This window comes from Zingiber officinale, chromosome 1A (genome assembly GCF_018446385.1).
Source record: "Zingiber officinale cultivar Zhangliang chromosome 1A, Zo_v1.1, whole genome shotgun sequence".
In the NCBI taxonomy this organism is placed as follows: domain Eukaryota; kingdom Viridiplantae; phylum Streptophyta; class Magnoliopsida; order Zingiberales; family Zingiberaceae; genus Zingiber; species Zingiber officinale.
The window spans coordinates 188,529,153-188,551,011 of record NC_055987.1 but is presented as its reverse complement, the minus strand read 5'-3'; the positions used below and the strand labels follow the sequence as shown (position 1 = coordinate 188,551,011).

At 42.4% G+C, this 21,859-nt stretch overlaps 1 protein-coding gene across 1 annotated transcript; it reads right to left on the bottom strand.

Annotated features, from left to right (window-relative positions):
- Window positions 1–7,864: 7,864 nt before the first annotated feature.
- LOC122013581 (probable receptor-like protein kinase At5g20050) lies at window positions 7,865–21,466 on the bottom strand. The gene is made up of 2 exons (XM_042569841.1): window positions 20,612–21,466; window positions 7,865–8,494 (listed from the first exon to the last, which is right to left on the bottom strand). The coding sequence occupies exons 1-2, from the start codon at window positions 21,464–21,466 to the stop codon at window positions 8,054–8,056; spliced, it is 1,296 nt and encodes a 431-aa protein (XP_042425775.1). The 3' UTR covers window positions 7,865–8,053.
- Window positions 21,467–21,859: the final 393 nt, after the last annotated feature.

Genomic DNA, 21,859 nt, shown 5'->3' with positions numbered 1-21,859 from the left:
GGCGATTAATCCTCTCGGGCGATGCGTCCGCTCGGGGGGCTTTCCCTTTTCGGTCATCTCGTCTAGGCATTTCATCCGAAGAAGATCCCCGATCTCTATGAGCTGCTGCGGCTTCAGGAGTGTGGAATAGGGCCCGATGAAATGCAACGGTGGCCGGCGGTGCTTCCGCTCGACCGCCAGACGCTGACGTTGCTTGCTGCTCCGGCCGCTCGGTTGTGGCTTTCTATTTTTGCTCCACAAGCTTGGCGGCCCTTATCTCGATCAGAGCGTCGAGTTCCTCGTTCGAAAGCGTCACCATGTGTTGTCGTCCAGCCTCGTCCATTGTTTCCACTCGGATACAGGAACGTTCCCACAGACGGCGCCAATTTAATCCTGTCCGAATGCCGAATCAACGGACGCTGGGCACGTGGCGCTTCCGGCGGCTGGCGTGGATTTTTGACTGGTCGCACGAACCTCCGGCGAACCTGCACAGAAGTCGGGCCGGGAAGGGGCTCCCGGCGGCGACCCTCCGACGCTCAAGTCAGGTAAGCAGATGGTGGAAAAAGTAGCTCCAAAGATGTCTCACGCGTACCTCCGGCGAAGTATGAGGCTCGTTATATAGGATGATGAAAAGGTTCCTGTGCGTCCACCGAGGCACATATATGTCCGTAGCCCATACTTCGGTATGTGTCTGTCAGAACGCTTACCTGACGTCATACTGCTACAGTCGAATCACGTCTTCGATGGGACATCAGAACACCTCGTTGTCAGACTTGGAGTATGGCCTAGCCATAGGACTTGATGGCTGTCAGAAGATGTTCCTGTTCTCCTTTACCCACCGCCGGTCGGGACGTTTGTCCGTTCGGCTGAACGGGGAGTTCACGCGCCGGCCGGACGGATCTCATCTCATGCGCAGTCCGGGCGGCACTCTCCTCACGTCCGGACTGCCGTTTGCAGCGATATGCTGGGGAGAACTTCGGTAGGGTGCTATGTAAGAACTGTTAGCAGTACATCACCTTCTCTTAGGCCTTCCGCTCGGCTCTTTGCTACTGTTCCATTGAGCGTCGGAACCCCAACTTTAGTCGGGGCGCCTATTGCCTCAGCTATTCACCGGTCGGTCTGCATAGGCCGGTCGGTCTGCCTATCCGGTCGGCCACTTGGCCTTTTGACTCCAGCGTGGCATGGACCCCTCAGAATGGGGGTCCCCTGTTCTAACCGCCGGATCAACAGGGATCAAAATCAAACAGGATCTAACCTAACTTGGTTGATCACATCAAAACAATCATGGGGACCAACCGTCTTGCCCCTTCTTTGTGTAACAATTGGAATCAGCGCTACAGGTTTTGGTGGATTTCTTCAACATGTCGGGGACGACTTCTGTGAAGTTTGATATGATGAAGTTTAACTAAATCGGGAATTTAGGATTATGACAGAGAAGAGTTAAGAACTTGTTGGCGCAACAAGACATGGTGAAGGCGCTAGGAGAAAGGAAACAAGAAAGCATGGAGAGATTAGATTGGGAAGAACTTTAGGCAAAGGCAGTGGCAACAATCAGACTATGTCTTACAGATGATGTGATGTACCATATCATGAACGAGGAGTCACCAGTAACAGTTTGGCAAAAGCTAGAAAGTCGCTACATGTCAAAGTAATTGACAAACAAACTATATCTTAAGCAGAAATTATTCGAGCTGAAGATGACAGAAGGAACCGATCTGAGCCAGCACATCAACGTATTCAACTAGATTGTAAGTGATCTGAAGTGGGTTGATGTGAAGATCGAAGACGAAGATAAGGCGTTGATGTTGTTGAATTCTCTACATTCATCTCCTACGTATAAGAATTTGGTTACTTTGATATGAGGTAAGGAAATTTTTAAATTGGAGGAGATCACAGGTGTGTTGCTAGGTTTTCACCAAAGGAAGAAAATAAACGATGAAGTTTCTCAGGGAGAAGAACTTGTGGTAAATAACAATCAAGAGCGTGGTATGAGCAAATCTTGATATGGATCTGCAACAACAACAAGGCTCATTCTAAGTTGAGAAGGAAGAAGGTGATCACGTGCTACAAATGTAGAGGCAAAGGCCATATTAAGAGAGATTGTCTAGAGATAAAGAAACATGTTGCAGAAAACAAAGGTTGTTTGACAAAATCTGTAAACATAGTTGAATAGGAAAATTCAGAGAGTGGTGAAGGAGATATAATATCTGTTATGTTGAATTTAGAACAGCTGACGGATGCATGGATCTTAGACTCTACATGTTCATATTACATGTCTCCAAATAAAGAGTGGTTTTATACCTATAGGATAGTAGATTCTGGTTCAGTGTTGATGGGAAACAATGTGTCATGCAGAGTTATCGGCATAGGGAGCGTTAGAATCAAGATGTTTGATAGTGTAATCAGAACCCTATGTAATGTCAGATATATACCAGAGCTAAGGAAGAACTTGATCTCACTAGGCACATTGGATGACATTGGTTGCATTTACAAATCAGTGAGCGGGGTGATGAAGGTCAGTAAGGGAGCTCTAACGGTAATAAAAGGACAAAAGTGTTGGAGTGTATACTAAAAGCCTAGCTTTTGTAAACATTTATTTTTGAAATAAAAGAATGTGCATTTATTTGTTAAATGTAATTGTTCAATTAATTTATATAGTAGATAACATAGAGTGTGGTGTCACACTCAGAAGATCATGTTGTCGGGTCTCTATAAATTATAAACAGTTGCTCACGACTAAGATGGAAAGGAACAAACTATCAGAATAGTCGTAGTGTAATTAAGTATTAGTTTATCTTGACTAATAAATTACACTGATACACTTTAAGTGTATTGAGTAGGACCATTTAGGTAAGTTCTTTTTGTACTGACTTAGTAAAAGAACTAAGCCTTAGTTATTATGGAAATGTGTACTCTTAATCCTAATATAATACCAAGCACATATATTTAATGTTTATTTCTTTGACTTATCAAAGGGTGAGGTTTAGCTCGATAAATCAATATGCCTGATAAGTTGGAAAATGATATTACTTATAGAGTGTATTGTTGATTATAGAAGAAATCTGTATCCTAGTTATCTAGGTTGAGAATGCCCCCAAGAGGAGCTCATAAGGATTGTCATGTTAAACCCTGCAGGTGGACTTAGTCCGACATGACAATGAAGTTGAGTGGTACTACTCTTGGAGCAAAATATTAATTAAGTGAGTTGTCAGTAACTTACTTAATTAGTGGGCATTCGTAATCTTAAACACAGGGAGACTAACACACTCATAATAAGAAGGAGCTCATAATGTAATTTGGGATTGGTGCAGTAGTGCGGTAATAACTCTCTGGTGGAATGAGTTATTATCGATGAACTTGAGTTGTGTGTTCAGGGTGAGCACGGGATACTCAAGCTCAATAAAAAGGTTTTCTACCTTTTAGGGATAGAGTAGTTTTATCTAAAGAGAAGTCTCCGAAGACATCAAAAGAGATAGAAGGCAGTTCCTTATGCTTCAGCTGTAGAAAGCTTAATGTATGTTATGTTGTGAACGAGACCAGATATCTGTGAGCATGGTTAGCATATATTAAAGTAACTTAGGACTGTGACACTGGACTGCCGTAAAGCATATATTAAAGTAATTGAGAAGGGCAAGAGATCATATGCTAGTTGTCAATGCAGATGAGTTGATCCCTGTGGGTTACACGGATTTTGACTTCTAATCAGATAGGGACAATAGTAAGTCAACCTCGTGGTTTTGTGTTTACTTTAGGAGGTAAAGCCATAACAATGGAGGAGTGTTAAGCATAGATGTTTTTCGAACTCCACCATAGAAGCTGAATATGTGGCAGCCTCTGAGGCAGTTATAGAAGTTATATGGCTCAGAAACTTCATGATGGACTTAGACATGATTTCTGGTTTGCCCAAAAATTATTACAATTTATTGTAATAATAGTGATGCAGTAGCAAACTCAAAGAAACCATAAGTCCATAAGGCAAGTAAACACAATAGAGCGTAAGTACCACCCAATACAAGACATCGTATAACGAGGAGAAGTTATTGCCACCTAGATTGCATCAGGTGATAACCTGAGAGATCCTTTCACTAAGGCCCGTAAGGCGTGAGCTTTTGATGGGCATGTTGAAGGGATGAGAATCAGATGTATGACAGGATATATGGCAGCATAGTCTTTTAGTATAAGTGGGAGATTGTTGGAATGTATACTAAAAGTCTAGCTTTTGTATAAACATTTATTTAGAAATAAGAATCATATTGGTCAAATATCTATATTTATAAGTTAAGTGTAGTTGTTCGATTAATTTATATTGTAGATAACATGGTGTGTAGTGTCACACACAGAAGATCATGTTATCAATTCTTTATAAATTATAAACAGTAGCTCACGACTGAGATTGAAAGGAACAAACCATTGGAATAGTCGTAGTGTAATTAGGTATTAGTTTATCTTGACTGATAAATTACACTAGTACACTCTGAGTGTATTGAGCAGGACCATTTAAGGTAAGTTCCTTTTATACTGACTTAATAAAAGAACAAGACCTTTGTTATTATGGAAGTGTGTGATCTTAATCCCGATATAGTAACAAGCACGTGTACTTAGTATTTATTTCTTTGACTTATCAAAGGGTGAGATTTAGCTCGATAAATCAAGAGGCCCTTTAAGTTGGGAAATGATATTATTTATAGTGTGTGTTGTTAATTATACAAGAAAATTGTGTCCTAGTATTTTAGGTTGATAATGTCCCCAAGATGAGCTCATAAGGATTGTCATGTAAACCCTGCAGGTGGACTTAGTCCGACATGATGATAAGGTTGAGTGGTACTACTCTTGGAGCTAGATATTAATTAAGTGAGTTATCAGTAACTCATTTAATTAGTGGACATTCGATATCTTAAACATAGGGAGATTAACACACTCATGATAAGAAGGAGCTCAAAATGTAATTTGAGATTGGTGCGGTAGTTCAATAATAATTCTTTAGTGGTATGAATTATTATTGATAAAATATGAATTATTATTTATAAAGTATTATACCTATTCATACCCACCTTCTTACCCATCTTATAGCCGGCCAAGCTTAGCTTGGAGCCCAAGCAAGGGTCGGCCACATTAAGCATTAGATGGTTCAAGTAGTGGCCGACCCTAGCTTGGAGCCCAAGCTTAGGTGGCCGGACACATCATAATAAAAGGATTTTATTTTTTAAAATATTTCTTATGTGGAAGCCATGATTTTAAAAGAGAGATTAAAATTTAAATCTTTCCTTTTATAGCTTGCTACAAAAGATTAAGATAAAAGTTTGAAATCTTTCCTTATTTGTAGTTAAAAGGAAGATTTTAATTTTTGATAAAATTTTTCTTTTTTGTAACTATGTTTATGATTTAAAAGAGAGTTTTAAAATTAAATCTTTCCTATTATAGCTTCTACAAAAGATTAAGAAAAGATTTGATATCTTTCCTTATTTGTAGATTGAGAGGAAGATTTTAATTTTAAAGATAATTTTCCTATTTGGAAATCATCCACATGTTTTAATATAGAGATTTTAATTTATAAAATTTCCTTTTATAACGAACCATGAAGGGAAAAATTATTAGAGAAATTTTTATTTTAAAAATTTCTGGAAACAAATAAGGAAGTTTAATTTTGAGTTTAAAACTTGCCTTATTTGGAGCACATGAGGTGGTCGGCCAAGATAAGGGTTAAAAGAAATTTTTAATTAAATTTTCCTTATTAGCCAATGGCAAGGAACATAAGGGAATTTTAATTTCCTTATTTGCCAAGACAAAGTATTATAAAAGAGAGGGTAGAGGTGTCTCACCTGATAACACATATTCTATTGGTTCCTCTCTCTTTTCTTCCTTGGTGTGGCCGACCCTATTCTTTTCTCTTTTCTTCTTCTTGTGGCCGAACCTCAACATCTCTTGGAGCTTTTGTGGTGGTCGGATTTTGCTTGGAGAAGAAGAGAAAGGAGGCTTTGCTCTTGCATCCCTTGGAGCTTGGTTGGTGGCCGAGACTTACAATTTCTTGGAGAAGTTGCTTGGTCGAAACTTAGAAGAAGGGCTTGGGTGATTCTCATCTTGAAAGATCGTCGCCCACACGACGCCGAGATAAGAAGAGGAATACGGTAGAAGATCAAGAGATCGTTGCATACAAAGAAAGGTATAACTAGTAATTATTTTCCGCATCATACTAGTTTTCTTTGTATAATTTTTGAAATACCAAACACAAGAGGCATGTGATTCTAGGTTTCGGATTTGTTTCGAATTTGTGTTTTCTTTATTTTTCGAATTTGTGATTCGATTATTCCTTTTGGTTAAACCTAGGGTTATATAAGGAAATTAAATATTAGATTCCATTGAAAGACTTTGTCTAGGAAGTGGTGGATGCTCTCATGCCCAAGAAGGCCTAGTGTCTCGCCATGTTTAACATGGAAGCCGATTTCTGAAATTAATATTTAATTGAATTTATAACATTAGTGGATTTGGATCAATAATGTTAAGCATCATTTGCGATCCAAGTTTAAACCACTAAGAACAGATAAGTTAAATTTGGAATCAATAATGTTAAATTCCGTTTGTGATTCCTAATTTAATTTCTAAAGAACACAATAGGTTGTTAGTAAAGGTTCAGGACTTGTACAAAATTTTTGTACAGGGAAATTGGTAAGATATTCCGCATAGCAACCAACATTGACATCTTCCCTATCTAGGCCTCAGTCACTGACATTCTCCACGCCTTAGTCCTAGTCACCAATTTTGTTCAAGTCTCAACCCCAGATCCCAGATCCCAGCATACTCCCTATCTCAGCCTCAGATCTCGGTATACTCCCTGTCTCAGCCTCAACTGCCGATATCTCCACTGCCTTAGTCTCAGATCCCTGCATTACCTATGTCTCGACCTTAGTCACCGACATCCCCTTCGACTCAGTCTCAAATCCTAGCATCACCTATATCTCAGCGTCAATCATTGGCATCCTCTCCGGCTTAGTCTCAGATCAGGACATTCCCTCCAGCTTAGTCTTAGATATCGACATAATCCATGTCTCGCCCTAGGTCACAAACATCCCCTCCTGGCTCAGCTCCTGACCTTGACATCCCTCACGTCTCAATCTTGGCCTCAATCATCGACATCCTCCCAGTCTCAATCTCGCTTTCCAACATTGTCTACTCGCAAGACCACTCAACATCAATGCTATTTATTCATCAGTCCTTATATCAAACCCTCTCTCTATAAGGCCCAGATAAGATCGTTTCCCCCTAGAGAAGCAGACAATGATTGCGAATATTCTATAACAAGTTGCACTGGATGAATGGAGAGGCGGTTTCGGTTGTCAGATCTGGTCTAGTAGATATTCGCCTACAAACACGTGACACTAGATGAATAAATAGACAACTAACGACTATCGGATATGATCCCTTCATTGGCGTATACAAGGATGATGGAGAAGCATGCTGCATCTAGAACATCTGACGTGAAGAGGGTAAGTGCAAGGAATTCAAACTCTCTACAATTCCACTAGGTTCTCTTCTTCTTCTTCTTCACCTTCTTCTTCCAACAAACTACCTCAAGTAAACTCTAACTTAGCGTCAAAGTGATGATCTCCTCGGTGCCAATCTAATTATAATCCTCTTTTGGAGTTTCTTTCCTTTCCATCTACTTCACTGATGATCCTCAAAGAGCACACATATCGGTACGTTCATTCACTGCTGACTTTGATCATCCACAATATTTGGCCGGATCATACAGTTTCCTTTGTCAATTCGGTTTCGATCTTGGATACCTTTGTTTATACTCCTCGTTTTGGCTCTCTTATTCGTTAATATATCTTGCCTCTTTAATGCTTCAGAAGGAGTTTGTTTTAAGATTACTAATTTGCCAGTTGATCACAGATTGGGAGACGTAAACAATACAAAATGAGAGCCTCGATCATCGTCGAAGAAATCTTGTATGTACTTTCATTGCTTGTTTGTTCGAGTTTCAATTGTGGATATTTCGTAGTAAATTCAATGAAGTTCATCGTACTCAACGAGAGTATCAGAAGAAAGAACCAGGATTTTTTTTTGGAAGAGAGTTTTATCGTCCCGATAGATATGAAATGGCGAAGGAGTTGGTGCTCGAGCTCGCAAAGGCCGCGTGCTTGCCCCCGCGGACGGCAGCCGACGTCTCCTCATTAGCCGCGATGTTGCCAACGCTGGTGGTACTGGATTGGCCGTTGTCGTCCATGATGGAGAGCAGGTCCACCACGAGCATATCCGTTTCTGGCGGCGGCGCGGCCGCTGCTATCTTCCCCTCCAGCATCTCGACCACTGCCGTCATGGTCGGTCGCAGCTCCGCCCGCTCCTGTATGCACCAGAGAGCCACGTGGACCATCGTCGTCACCTGCTTCTGGTCCGCTGCCCTCTGGAGCCTCTCGTCCACCACCTCCATCAGCCGCCCTTCCCTCACCTTCTCCATCACCGTCTTCGGGAAGTAGGACCACTTACTCTGCTTCCCCCTTCCTTCACCGCCGCCGTCCTATTAAGAATCCAAGCGTATTATCAAAACTGGAGATTAAGTAAAGCAACAGCAGAAAATTTCATTGTGTTCCCTCGTATGTTATTGACCTTTTTATCCTGATCTCTTAATGTTCAAAAAATTACATGAAGAAAAAATAATAATTATCTTATTTTTATTTTGAAAAAAAAGAAGGTCCTTATTTTTGTTTAGGAATCCAAAGAACAAGACCAGATCTCTTGGTCCAAAATAAAAATGGATCAGAGAATGGTTCACTTTTAATTATAATTGGATTTTAACTATGATCTAATTGTAATTGGTTGTGATCTCTTTCTGGATATATCATCCCCATCAGATTATAGTTTCGGTCGGAGCGGACGACCAGAGGCCGCCGGAAGTGAGCAAGTGTCCAGGTTGTCGGGTGCTGAGCAAGAGGCGGCCTCCGAGTGGCCTCTGGCCGTCCACTCCGATCCAAACTATAACTGGTGGGGACGATGAACCCAAGGAGGTATCGCAACTAATTGCGGCCGGATCGCAGTTACGATTTGGTTGCAATTGGAAGTGGTTCATCCCCTTATCCACTTTTTTGTGGACTAGGAGATCTGCTTCCCAAAGAACACTTTCTTTCTTTCTTTATTTTTCCTTTTTATAAACGGCGCCCCACTCGACTATACCTTCGATAGGGAGAATCAATTAGTGTATGGGGTATTGCTACCATAAATTCTTAACTAGTAGTTAGATTCTTGTCATTTTTTATGAATTGGTCACTGCTCAGCCAGTAGCCACCACGTGATTTACTTATCTTCACATCACCTGAGGACGGGTTGTGAAGGGCACTTAGGATGAGTATTATCACATTTTGCCACCATAAAATAATACAGTTATCCTCAAGCTCCCACCATATGAATTAAATCCTAAATTAATCAGACGCATTGTAGTAGGTATGAAATCGTAGTTGTCATAAATATTGTGACAGTTATAATTTCATAATTGCTACAATATGAATATTAGATGAATAGGTTGAATTTGTATTATAGCAGCCACGAAAGTATAATTATTATAACAGTTGTAATAGTTACGATTTTATAATTGCTACAATATGAATTTTATAATTGCTACAATATGAATTATAGATGAACAGGATTGAATCTACATTGTAAACAATTATGAAACAATTGTTGTTACTATGTGTCCTGCCAATTTAAGATATAATGCGTGTGGTATGAGAAAATAATATCGACCAGTATACTTAAGGATAATAGTGTCCTTTTATAAGGCATTGTCGAGTGGGGCGTCTTTTGATAAAATTAAATAAAAAGATATTTGAAAAAAAACAGTAAATGATCTTTTTGATTTTTATCCCTTTTATTTTGCTAAGTATGGGTTTTGTTAACGCACACCCATCCATGAGCAATTCATAAGCTTACACATTCCGTGCACATCTTAAAAAAAAAAAAAATTTAATTTTAATTTTTTTACATTATATTATAATCCACCTCTAAATTCTAAAAGTAGAATCTTATAAGCATAACTGAGAAATAAAAAAATATATAAATAAATAAAAGTGAAAAAAAATCACTATTTCGATGTTTGTGAGGGCTGCAAATGTTTCTGCCTGATGCGGTGATGGAAGGAGGCTTATCTGGCACGAGGTCAACTGGCAGGATAGAAGTTAAAGTTAAGGTGGTCAATGCCTAGGTGTCAAAGGGTCGAACAGAGGACAATTACATGGTCGATCAGGCGGTCAGGCCCCGACAGGTAAGAGATGAGTCCGAGCAGACCCCTAGTCTAGCTCGGGAGGATGCACAAGACAGTTGATACTCAATACGGAGCAACAGGACGTCGAGGGAGGCTGCATAGCTAGTCTGAACCGGGGAAGATATGTTACTACACAGTCACCGCATAGAAGAACCACGAAGATCGACATAGCAGAGTGCTCACAGCCAAGCGGCTACCCTGCTCGGCCAAATAGCGGGACCCGGCCATGGACGGAGCGGAGTTCATGCTGAGCGGATACCCCGCTCGAGCAAGCAACATGACCATTGTAGTATCTCTGACATCCTTTTGGAAGATAGTGTCGCTGACACGAGGCATGGTCGACAGGCGGATCGTACGGCAGAAACTTCTACTGTCGCGTCAGAGATATGCGTGTCATGTTAAGGTATGGTGTCAGAGGTACTTTCCTGACAAGGCCTTTTTATAGGACACATGGGAGAGCATGCTCATGCCTCGAGAAGTGCGCACGCTGCCCACCAGGGCTCTATATAAAGGGGGTCCCTTACCGACAGAGGTACGCGTTATTCTTGAGTTCTACTGTTGCTATTGTTGCTCCGTTTCTCTTCATATTCCAGTGACTGACTTGATCATCAGAGGGTCAATGCTGGGGACCCCTTCCCTGGCTCGGTATTGACATTGCTTGTTTGGTCAGCGGAGCCGCCACCTCCCCAGCTTTCCAACTTCACACTTTCATATATGATCATTTTGTTGTCATCTGTGGGAATGCAACCTGCATCTGAACAAGAAGATGGAAGATGCTGGATGACTCACAACGGTCACGCTGACACAGGAGGAGCTCGACATGCTAATACAAGCTCGAGCGGCGAAGATAGTGGAGCATCCGTAACAATAGGCACTAGCAGAGCACCAAGCGCAGGAGCCCGCAACATCAGCCGTTGGTCGACCAGCCGAATAAGGTGATCGAGCAGACAAAATATTCGCTCGGGGTAATAGTAAGAAGTCGGCTGGCACGTATGGGAAAGCACCCAATGCGCCTATCCCCTTCCACCGAGCATTGTTCAGGACCCCATCGAAGGAACGGGATCTAGGGATAGAAATCGGGGGTCTTCCTCAGACGATGCGCCCGTTTAGGACGCAAGGAAAGGGAAGGCACCCAGGGAGGATGATTCACCCAAGCGGATCAATCAGCAGTTTTCGGAGAGGATTCTGAGCGACCCGCTGCCAAAACACTACACTCCATTGGTGATCGGAGAGTACAATGGAACCACTGACCCAGACGACCACTTAGCCAAATTTGACAATGCGGCCACACTTCATCAGTACACTGACGGAGTTAAATGTTGGGTCTTCCTCACCACTCTCTCTGAATCAGCACAACGCTAGTTCAAGAGATTATCGAACGGGTTAATCCATAGCTTCAAGCACTTTCTGTTGGACCCCCTGGTAGTTTTGATGTGATTAACCAAGTTGGTTAGGTCCTGCTGTGTTTGATCCCTGTGTCTGAGTGTGCAGGAGCTTAGGAGCACAGGAAGTCGAGCGGAAGACGCAGCTAGCGAGAAGGACGACACGGTGTTGGTTGCTACTCGGAAAGCCTAGAGGTTCCACTGTACAAAAATTTTGTACAAAGGTCTGAACCTTTTCCTAGCTACCATGTGTTCTTTTAAATTAAATTTTGGATCGCCTGCGAAACTTAACACGTTTGATCCAAAACTTAATCTATTTGTTCTTTTAGGTTTTGACTTGGATCTCCTGCGGAACTTAACACGTTCGACCCAAATCACCTTAAGTTATTAATTCCATTAAATATTAATTTTCATAATTGGTTCCCAGTACTAACGTGGCGAGGCACATGGCCTTCTTGGATATGGGAGCAACCACCACAGACTAGACAAAACCTTTTATAGAAATCTAATATTTAATTTCCTAAAATAACTTTAGGTTAACCGAAAAGAACAATCAAATCACAAGGAAAAATAAAACAAAAGAACACAACATCGAAAAACATATTCGAAATACTAGAATCGTAAGCCTCTTGTATTTGGTATTATTTCCATAAATAACTAGCATGATGCGGAAAGGAAAAATTACTAGTTATACCTTCTAGAAAGACCTCTTGATCTTCTACCGTATTCCTCTTCTAACCTCGGACGTTGTGTGGGCAACGATCTTCCGAGATGAGAAACCACCAACCACCTTCTTCTCCTCCTAGCTAGGTTCGGCCAACAATAAGGAAGCTTCACCAAGGAAGAAGATCAAAACACCAACCAAGCTCCAAGAGATGCTAGCTTTCTCTCCTTCTTCTTCTTCTTCTCCAAGTAGTATCCGACCACCACAAGAGCTCCAAGCAAGAGATAAGTTTCGGCCACCACAAAGAGGAAGAAAAGAAGAGGATGGTCGGCCATAATAACTTTCTTCAAGCATGAAGGATTTCGGTCACCACCAATGCTCCAAGAGATGCTAGAGACGAGACTTGCTTTCTCTCCTTCTTCTCCTTCCTTGATCCGGCCACAAACAAAAGCTCCACCAAGAAGATAGGTTTCGGCCAACAAGAGGATAAGAGAGAAAGGGAAGGGTCGGCCACCACACCAAGGAAAAGAGAGAGAAAAATAATAGAGGTTGTTCCTCATGAAGGCACCCTCACCCCTTCTTTTATATTCCTTGGCTTTGGCAAATTAGGAAATTTAATTACAATAAAATTTCCTTAATTTCTTTGACATAATTTAATTGAGAGAAATAAAATTAAATTTCCAATTAAATCAATATTGGCCGGCCACATCAAGGGGAAACAAATTAGACAAGTTTTAATCAACAAATTAAAACTTCCTAATTTGTTTCCGGAAATTTTAAAAAATAAAATTTCTCTTCAAAAATCTCTTCATGGTTGATAAAAGGAAATTTCTATAATTTTAATTTTACAATATGTGAATAATTTTTAAAGAAAAAATAAAATATCTCACCAATTTACAAATAAGGAAAGAGATCTAATCTCTTTCATTAATCTTTTGTAGATCTTTTACAAGAGAGATATTTTAATTTTAATTCTCTTTAATAAATTATATCTTCCACATAATAAAAATTAAAACTAAAATCCTTTTTAATTTAATATGGTCGGCCCCTCTAGCTTGAGTTCAAGCTAGGGCCGGCCATCCCAACTTAAGCTTAGGCCGGCCCTAGCTTGGTTCCCAAGCTAGCTTGACCGGCCCCTTTTAGGTGGGTATAGAAAGTGGGTATAGGTGGGTATAGTACTCTATAAATAAGAGGCTACGATAGGGACCGAGAGGAGGAATTGGTTTTGATCTCCCGATAAAATCAAGCATCCCGTGTTCGCCCCGAACACACAACTTAATTTTATCAATAATAATTCATTCCACTAGAGAACTATTATTGAACTACCGCACCAATCTCAAATTACCTTTTTGGGCTCCTTCTTATTATGAGTGTGTTAGTCTCCCTATGTTTAAGATAACAAATGTCCACTAATTTAGTAAGTTACTGACAACTCACTTAATTAATATCTAGCTCCAAGAGTAGTATCACTCAACTTCATCGTCATGTCGGACTAAGTCCACCTGCAGGGTTTAACATGACAATCCTTATGAGCTCCTCTTGGGACATTCTCAACCTAGATTACTAGGACACAGTTTCCTTCTATAATCAACAACACACACTATAAGTGATATCATTTCCCAACTTATCGGGCTTATTGATTCATCAAACTAAATCTCACCCATTGATAAATTAAAGAAATAAATATCAAATATATGTGCTTGTTATTATATTAGGATTAAGAGCACACACTTCCATAATAACTGAGGTCTTTGTTCCTTTATAAAGTCAGTATAAAAGGAACGACCTCAAATGGTCCTACTCAATACACTCTAAGTGTACTAGTGTAATTATATAGTTAAGATAAACTAATACCTAATTACACTACGACCTTCCAATGGTTTGTTCCTTTCCATCTTGGTCGTGAGCTACTGTTTATAATTTATAAGGAACCGATAACATGATCTTCTGTATGTGACACCACACACCATGTTATCTACAATATAAATTAATTGAGCAACTACATTTATCATAAATGTAGACATTTGACCAATGTGATTCTTATTTCTAGATAAATGTTTATACCAAAAGCTAGGCTTTTAGTATACACTCTAACAATTTCGTCGCCAACGGAAAGGCAGAGTTCCACCTGCTTAGTTTGCTGCCGCCGCAGGAGGTAAATCGGATCGGAAGCTACGACTCAGCGAAAGATCTCTGGGAGAAATTCCTGTAGCTTCACGAAGGTACTTCCGAAGCGAAGCTAGCAAAGCGCGACATCCTCCGGAACCAGTTAACGAACCTCCGGATGAACCAAGGCGAGAAGGTAGCGCAACTCCAAGCGAGAATCAAGGAGCTGATAACGCAACTAACAAACCTTGGAGAAGAGGTAACCAACCGAGATTCTATCCGATATGCGCTCAATGCCTTCCCGAGAACTCCAGAGTGGGCCTCCTTAGTAGATGCGTATTACATCTCTAAGGACCTCGAGGTAAGTACTTTAGAACAATTATTTTCCACCTTTGAACTTCACGAATCTCGAGTTTCAGAACCCAACGGAGCAGACAAGACAAGTCAGAACATTGCCTTAAAGGTAAAAATGAATAGTTCTGACTCCGAAGCCTCAGTCGACGAATCCGAAGCGGCACTATTGGTAAGACGCTTCAATAAGTTTCTTAGTACTAACAAATTTAAATCGCAGAAGCATCATCGAAAGAAGAGGATGGTTCGTTGCTACAACTGCAACGAAGAGGGGCACATCAAAGATGACTGCCCAAAGTTGAAGAGAAAGGAGAAAGAAAAAGAAAAGCCAAAATACAAGAAGCCAGAACCCTCCAAGTACAAGAATCTGAAGGCTACTTGGTCAGATTCGTCAACCTCTGAGTCGGACATCGAAGAATTCTCAGGGTTAGCGCTATTGGCGAACCATCAACCGGAAGAAGACTCAAGCTCATAGATGAGCATCGATGAAGGGGGAGGAACATCAGAAGAAGAAAGCAGCAGTGAAGGGGGAGCGTCACCAGACCAGGTAAGTAAGATACGCAATCTAACCCCAACTCAATCTTTTAAATTTATCAAGTCTCTTTCTAAAGAGTTAGATCAATTAGAAAAAGAGAATGCTGAACTAAAGTTGAACCTAGCAAGAGCATGCCCGTTAGAAATGTATGATCATCTAAAATCAGAAAATGAAAATTTGAAATTAGAAATTGAAAAATTGAAATATGATGCATGCTTAAATCAATTTCCAAATTCAAAATTAAGAATTTATGGTAAATTAAATTGGTATATAAGGAAGCATCAAGGTCAACTTAGAAGAATACCCAAAAATTATGTACCACCTAAGTATCTGAATAACCCTATAGGTAGGAACCTCTATTGGGTTCCTAAATCCGTGCTTAATTAATTTTTCAAAAATTAAAATCTTACAGTGAGAAAATTAAACATTGAAATTCTTTATGGAAACTTTGTCTAAGAAGTGGTTGTTGCTCCAATAACCAAGAAGGCCTAGTGCCTCGCCACGACCTAGAAGCTAAAATATTGAAAGAAAATGTTTAATTAACTTTCTGAAAAAGCATTAAATAAGAATTAAATAATGCTTTGAAAGTTTATCAAATATTTGTTAAAATAAACAAAAATTCCTTAGATTTTTTTTTAATTCTAACTTAATTTTTTTGGGGTCAGAAATTTTCTTCTGAAAAATTCTAAAAATTCATTCACTTGACTTAGAAATTTATTTTGGGAGCATTTGAACATTTACTTAGGATTTTTTTTTACTTAGAAATTTTTTTTGGAAAATTCATTTTAACTTAGTAATTTTTTCAAAAATTTATTTTTAAAGTTAGAAAATTCTTAAGACCCCATTTTTGCTGTGATCAAAGGGGGAGAGAGAAGTACAAGTTTAGGGGGAGTTAGAGAAAACTTAATTTAATTTTTAATATATATATGAAAAGTGTTGCAATTTTTTTTAAAAAAAAAGTGTTGCAATTTTACTAATTGCAAAAATTATACTTAACTTGTTAGTTTAGTAATTTTTTCTTTAAAATTACTGTTTATGTCTATTTTTAACCCTAACTTGAACTTGGGTTGATGCACATCAAAAAGGGGGAGATTGTTGGACCCCCTGGTAGTTTTGATGTGATCAACCAAGTTGGTTAGGTCCTGTTGTGTTTGATCCCTGTGTCTGAGTGTGCAGGAGTTTGGGAGCACAGGAAGTTGAGCGGAAGACGCAGCTAACGAGAAGGACGACACGGGAAGGGAGCCGACGGGCTCGGTGCGTCCGAAGGACGAGAGAGCTGCGGAAGAGTACTCCGGTGGGTGTGAAGAGCGTGCGCGGCGTTCGAGGGACGTTAAGCCGGGATGGAAGGCTGCTCGAGGAGAAGGCCGGGAATTGGGTTCGGGTGAGCCCTATTCCGGTTGGCCGCAATCACCCAAAAGAACGGAGCGTCGGAAGCTGAAGAAACCAAGTTGAAAAATGGAGCTGCCAGCTTGGAGGCGCCTCCAGCAGGCTTAGAGGTGCCTCCATCATGAGGGTGCCTTCAACCCTGTTGAAGGCGCCTTCAACAGGTCAAATTTGACCGTTTGCGTTGCGGATAAAGTTTTATCCGCTGACCGAGCTGGAGGCGCCTTGAACCTTGTTGGAGGCGCCTTGGACCCTCGGGATAGACTTTCTAGGAGCTATATAAAGCCCCCTGGAGCTAGGAATGAAATAACAACTCAAGCAATCAATCTGTACTCAATTCCTAGCAACTAAGTGAGCGTTCTAAGTGTAGAAAGGCTTCTCCGCCTACAGTAAAGGAGATTCTGATAGTAGAGCTTTTCATCGCCCTGGATTAACAACCTCCTTGGTTGTAACCAGGTTAAATTCTGTTTCTGTTTCTGTTTCTTTTTCTGTCTCCTTAATTTAGTTGCTGTTATTTCTATTGCTGATTTAAATTCTGAGTTGAAATCTGAGGAGGGTATTTTTAGTTTTGTTTTCAGCAATTCACCCCCCTCTTACCGGTCTCCGCTGCACCAACACTTTCGATCGGTATTCCTTCACCACTTTGCCAGCAGTCGCCACCACCAGAAGATGAGCGTGAACTTGTTCTCGGTCAAACAAGGGCCCAGAGAGGCATTGAGGGCCTACATCCAACGCTTCAATCAGGTTGCGATGGGCATCCTAGCTATCTCCTCGGACATGCTGATGAATGCCTTCACCCAAGGTCTCACCGAAAGGGAGTTCTTCCGGTCACTCATTCGGAAGCTGCCAAGGGACTTCGATCACCTGCAAAAGAAGGCCACCGAATACATTAACATGGAAAAAGCCCAAGCAGCAAGGAAGAGGGAGACGCTCGCCGAGCCCGCGGAACGTCTAAACGTCGAACATCGAGCAACCATCAACCCCCTAAGGGGTGTCAATCAAGAGCCCAGCCACACCATGAGCCCAGGACACATGTCATGTAGCATGTGGAAGCCGCTCGCCCAAAGGCTGCAAAAGGTAAGGTGTGGATGCCGATGTTCTTCTCTTTCCACCAGTCGGTGACACACAACACCTGGGATTGCTATGACCTGACAGCTAGTAGGCCGACCCCGCACGTCGTCGATCCTCATCTCCCGATCAGCGACACATGTGCCGATCAACTAGTCAAAGGGAAGAGGAAAGAACGACAGCCGAGCCATGCCACCATCATTCCCAGTGAAGGAACAATTAAAGTCCTGCCCCAGCCTCTACCGAGCGGAACTGGCCTTCGACTCGAGAGGAGGAGAACAAGAACAATGTCGCTCAAGGGGAAATAGGAATGATCATCGGTGGGCTGACCGGAGGTGATTCCAATCGAGAAAGAAAGTCGCACGCTCGGCGACTCGAGATTCACACAATGGGCTGCAGCAAAGAGAGGGTTGAGAGACTTGAGATCAGCTTCAGCCCAAGAGACTTGCGGAGAGTGAAGATCCCTCACGACGATGCACTGATCATTCGAGCGATAATCTCCAATTATACTATTCATCGAACCTTTGTTGACACAGGTAGCTTGGTGAATATCATATTCAAGAAGGTGTTTGATCAGCTGTAAATGGATGAGAATGAGTTGCTGCCCATGATGAATCCGCTCTACGGTTTCACGAGCAACGAAGTGCTACTGCTCGGTCAAGCCAGGTTGGACATCTCACTCAGGGAGCCACTGAAGATGAACAAGGACCACAAACTTCATTGTGGTAGATGCACTGTCGGCCTACAACGTCATATTGGGTCGACCGACCCTCAAGGAGTTCAAACTCTCAACGTTACCCCCGTTGAACCGGGACTCGGTGGAAGTATACCAGAGCCCAGGGACGAAGGCGGGGAGCTGGGAGGAGCTTGCCATCGAAAACAAGGAGGACGATGAAGAACAACAAAGAGATTTAAATGAAAAGATGAGGAGTCTTACAGGAAGGATCGCCGGAGAGGCAGAAGAAGCGAAATGTCGCCAGGAAGTGTGAAGACGAAGGCATGCGATGTGAGGAAGATGGCGACACACGCAAGGTTTATAAACCTTGTGGCAGATCGTCCTAGACCGTCTGATCCAGGGTTGCGAAAAACTAGGCAGAGATCCGATTGTTGAATTAGAAAAGGTGCATGTAAACTCGCCAACGGATATTCTCCTGTCACGTTAAGCGTGCAACGGCAAAAAGGAGGACACATGCGCTCAATCACTGGATGACATTAATGAGGCTTAATTAAAAGGTATGGTCGCATGCTCGACCACAATGATTGGAGATTTGCACGGTCTTCAAGAAATCTAGATGATGTCAGGGCGGTCGGCCGAGGAGCACAAGAAAAGGAAAAGGTTTTTTTTTTCGCCAAGTGTTGCCTCCCATTACCCGAGCGACACGGATAAGCGATTATCACACGGCTGAACGGTCGAGGCACAGTTTGCTTCGAAGGTTTGGGTCGAGCGGTGATTATATATCCAGTCGGGCAACGCGAAGCCGAACGACAAAGGCATGGAAGCCATCAAAGACTCTACTGGTCCAGTTAGTCGTACTTGCAGCCTCCTTCGACTAGACTTGAGGAGAGGCTTGTGATGCGGTGATGGAGGGAGGCCTACCTGGCATGAGGTCAACTACCAGGGTGGAGGTCAAAGTCAAGGTGGTCAACTCCCGGGTGTCCAAGGACCAAACGGAGGACAATTGCAATGATCGGTCGGGCGGTTAGGCCCCGACCAACAGGAGATGAGTCCGAGCAAACCCTCAGTCTAGCTCAAGAGGATGTGCAAGACAGCTGACGCTCAATACGAATCAACAAGACGCCAAGAGAGGCTGCATAGCTGGTCTGAACGAGAGGGAGATATGTTACTACATGGTCACTGCATAGAAGAACCACGAAAGTCGACAGAGTGGAGTGGTCTCGGTCGAGCGGCTACCCCGCTTGGTCAAGTAGCGGGACCCAGCCATGGACGAAACAGAGTCCCGGCCGAGTGGTTATTCCGCTCAGCCAAGCAACGGGACCACTGTAGTATCTCTCGATTTTCTTTTAAAAGATAGTGTCGCTGACACGAGACATGGTCGACAGGCGGATCGTACAACAGAAGCTTCTACTTTCGCGTCAAGGATATGCATGTCCTGTTAAGGTATGATGTTAGAGGTACTTTCTTGACAAGGTCTTTTCATGGGATAAATGGGAGAGCGTGTCTATGCCTTGAGAAGCGTGCACACTGCCTACCAGGACTCTATATAAAGGGGAGTCATTTATCAGCGAAGATACACATTATTCTTGAGTTCTACTGTTACTAATGTTGTTCCGCTTCTCTTGATATTCCGATGACTGACTTAAACGTCGGATAACCAACACCAGAATCCTTTCTCTGACTCGACATTGACATTGCTTATTTATCTAAGTGTGCTTGGAATCAATGCACTTGGGATGCCCAAATTACTTCAGGACGCCACGCGACCCATGGGGAGGATATATATATATATATATATATATGAGCAATGATATGCTTAAGGAAAAAAACTTAAGGAAAAGTTCAAGGATAGACATATAAAGTCATGGCCCATCATTTTATTTTTTGTGGGTCCCATCATTTTATGTGTTTATTCTTGAGCTTTTCCTTGAATTTTTTTCATTGAGCATATCATTTTTCTATATCGGGAATTCTTGTTGGCCAGAATCTGGCCAGCTAGAATTTTTTATCCTCCAATTAGAATGCATGCATGTACATGCATGTACATGCATGTACACATATGATATTACTAAAATACCCATGTGTACACTTGCATGTATTAATTCTAGCTGGCCAAATTCTGGCCGTTTAGCATTACACTTTCTATATATATATAGGCGTAAGAAGAAAGTGATAAAATTTGAACGCGGAATGAAATTTTCTCAGAATTGAATACCTCCACCAGTCTCACGTTCCGGCGGCCACCGACCAGCTCCAGCAGCACCATGCCGTAGCTGTACACGTCGGACTTCTCGGAGATTCCGGTGCCGAGAAGCCACTCCGGCGCCAGGTACCCCTTTGTCCCCCTCATGCTGGCCACGATCCGACTCTGGTCCCTGTTCATCAGCTTCGACAGCCCGAAATCCGCAACCACCGCCCGGAATTCGTCGTCTAACAGAATATTCTCCGGCTTAATGTCCAAGTGCAGCACCCGCGCGCGGCAGTCGTGGTGCAGGTACGCCAGCCCCCGCGCCACGTCCACCGCCACCCTGTACCTCAGCGGCCACGTCAGCCCCCTTTGCCGCTTCGGCGACGGGAATATCCACTCGTCCAGGGAGCCGTTCTCGATGTAGTCGTAGACGAGGAAGCAGGGCCCGCCGCCTCCCCCGTTCACGTGGCAGTAGCCGAGGAGGCGCAAGAGGTGCACGTGCTGCACGCTGGCGACGGCTGCGATCTCCGCCTTGAACTGCTTCTCACCGTACTCTGCCCCCTCGATGCGCTTCACCGCCACCGGCGTGCCGTCGTCGAGGACCCCCTTGAAGACCGCCCCCGAGGCGCCGCGGCCCAGCATCCACCGGAAGTTGTCGGTGGCCCTGTCGAGGTCCCTCAGCGAGTACTTGGTGGGCAGCCCCGCGACTCGCCGGAAGAAGCTATACTGGAACCGGAGCTCCCTGCCCTCGCTGGCCACTCGCCGGAGATCCGACGACCGCCTCCGATTGAGGACGACGTAGCGCATCAGAAGCCACAAGGCGATGGCGAGGATCATCGCCAAGGCGGCGACCACCGCGGCCAATACGTTCTTGGACTCCATCAATTACAGAGCCACATTGAAAGCCTTTCACCATTTTTATTTTCAAAAGAAAATGCATCATACTCTCACATTTTATTCTAATTATTTCTTCCCCTCCCTTCTCGACAATAACAGAGGAATGAGTGCATAATATTTAAGATAGCAAAATTATAAGATCATTTTAAAAATGTGATAAAAGTATAGGGCAAACTGAGATTTTTCTATGAATTGACTTTGATAATTAATAGGCGGAAGAAAAGAACTCCCTGAGAAAAAAAAACTTTTTGCAAGCTTACGTTGGTTTCTTGTTCTTTAAGTAAATTTTATATAATATTTTAAAGAACATATACACTGCCAGAGAATTGTGAAAAGGATATTGAAGAAGAATTGGATCATTATTTTAAATAAAATTGC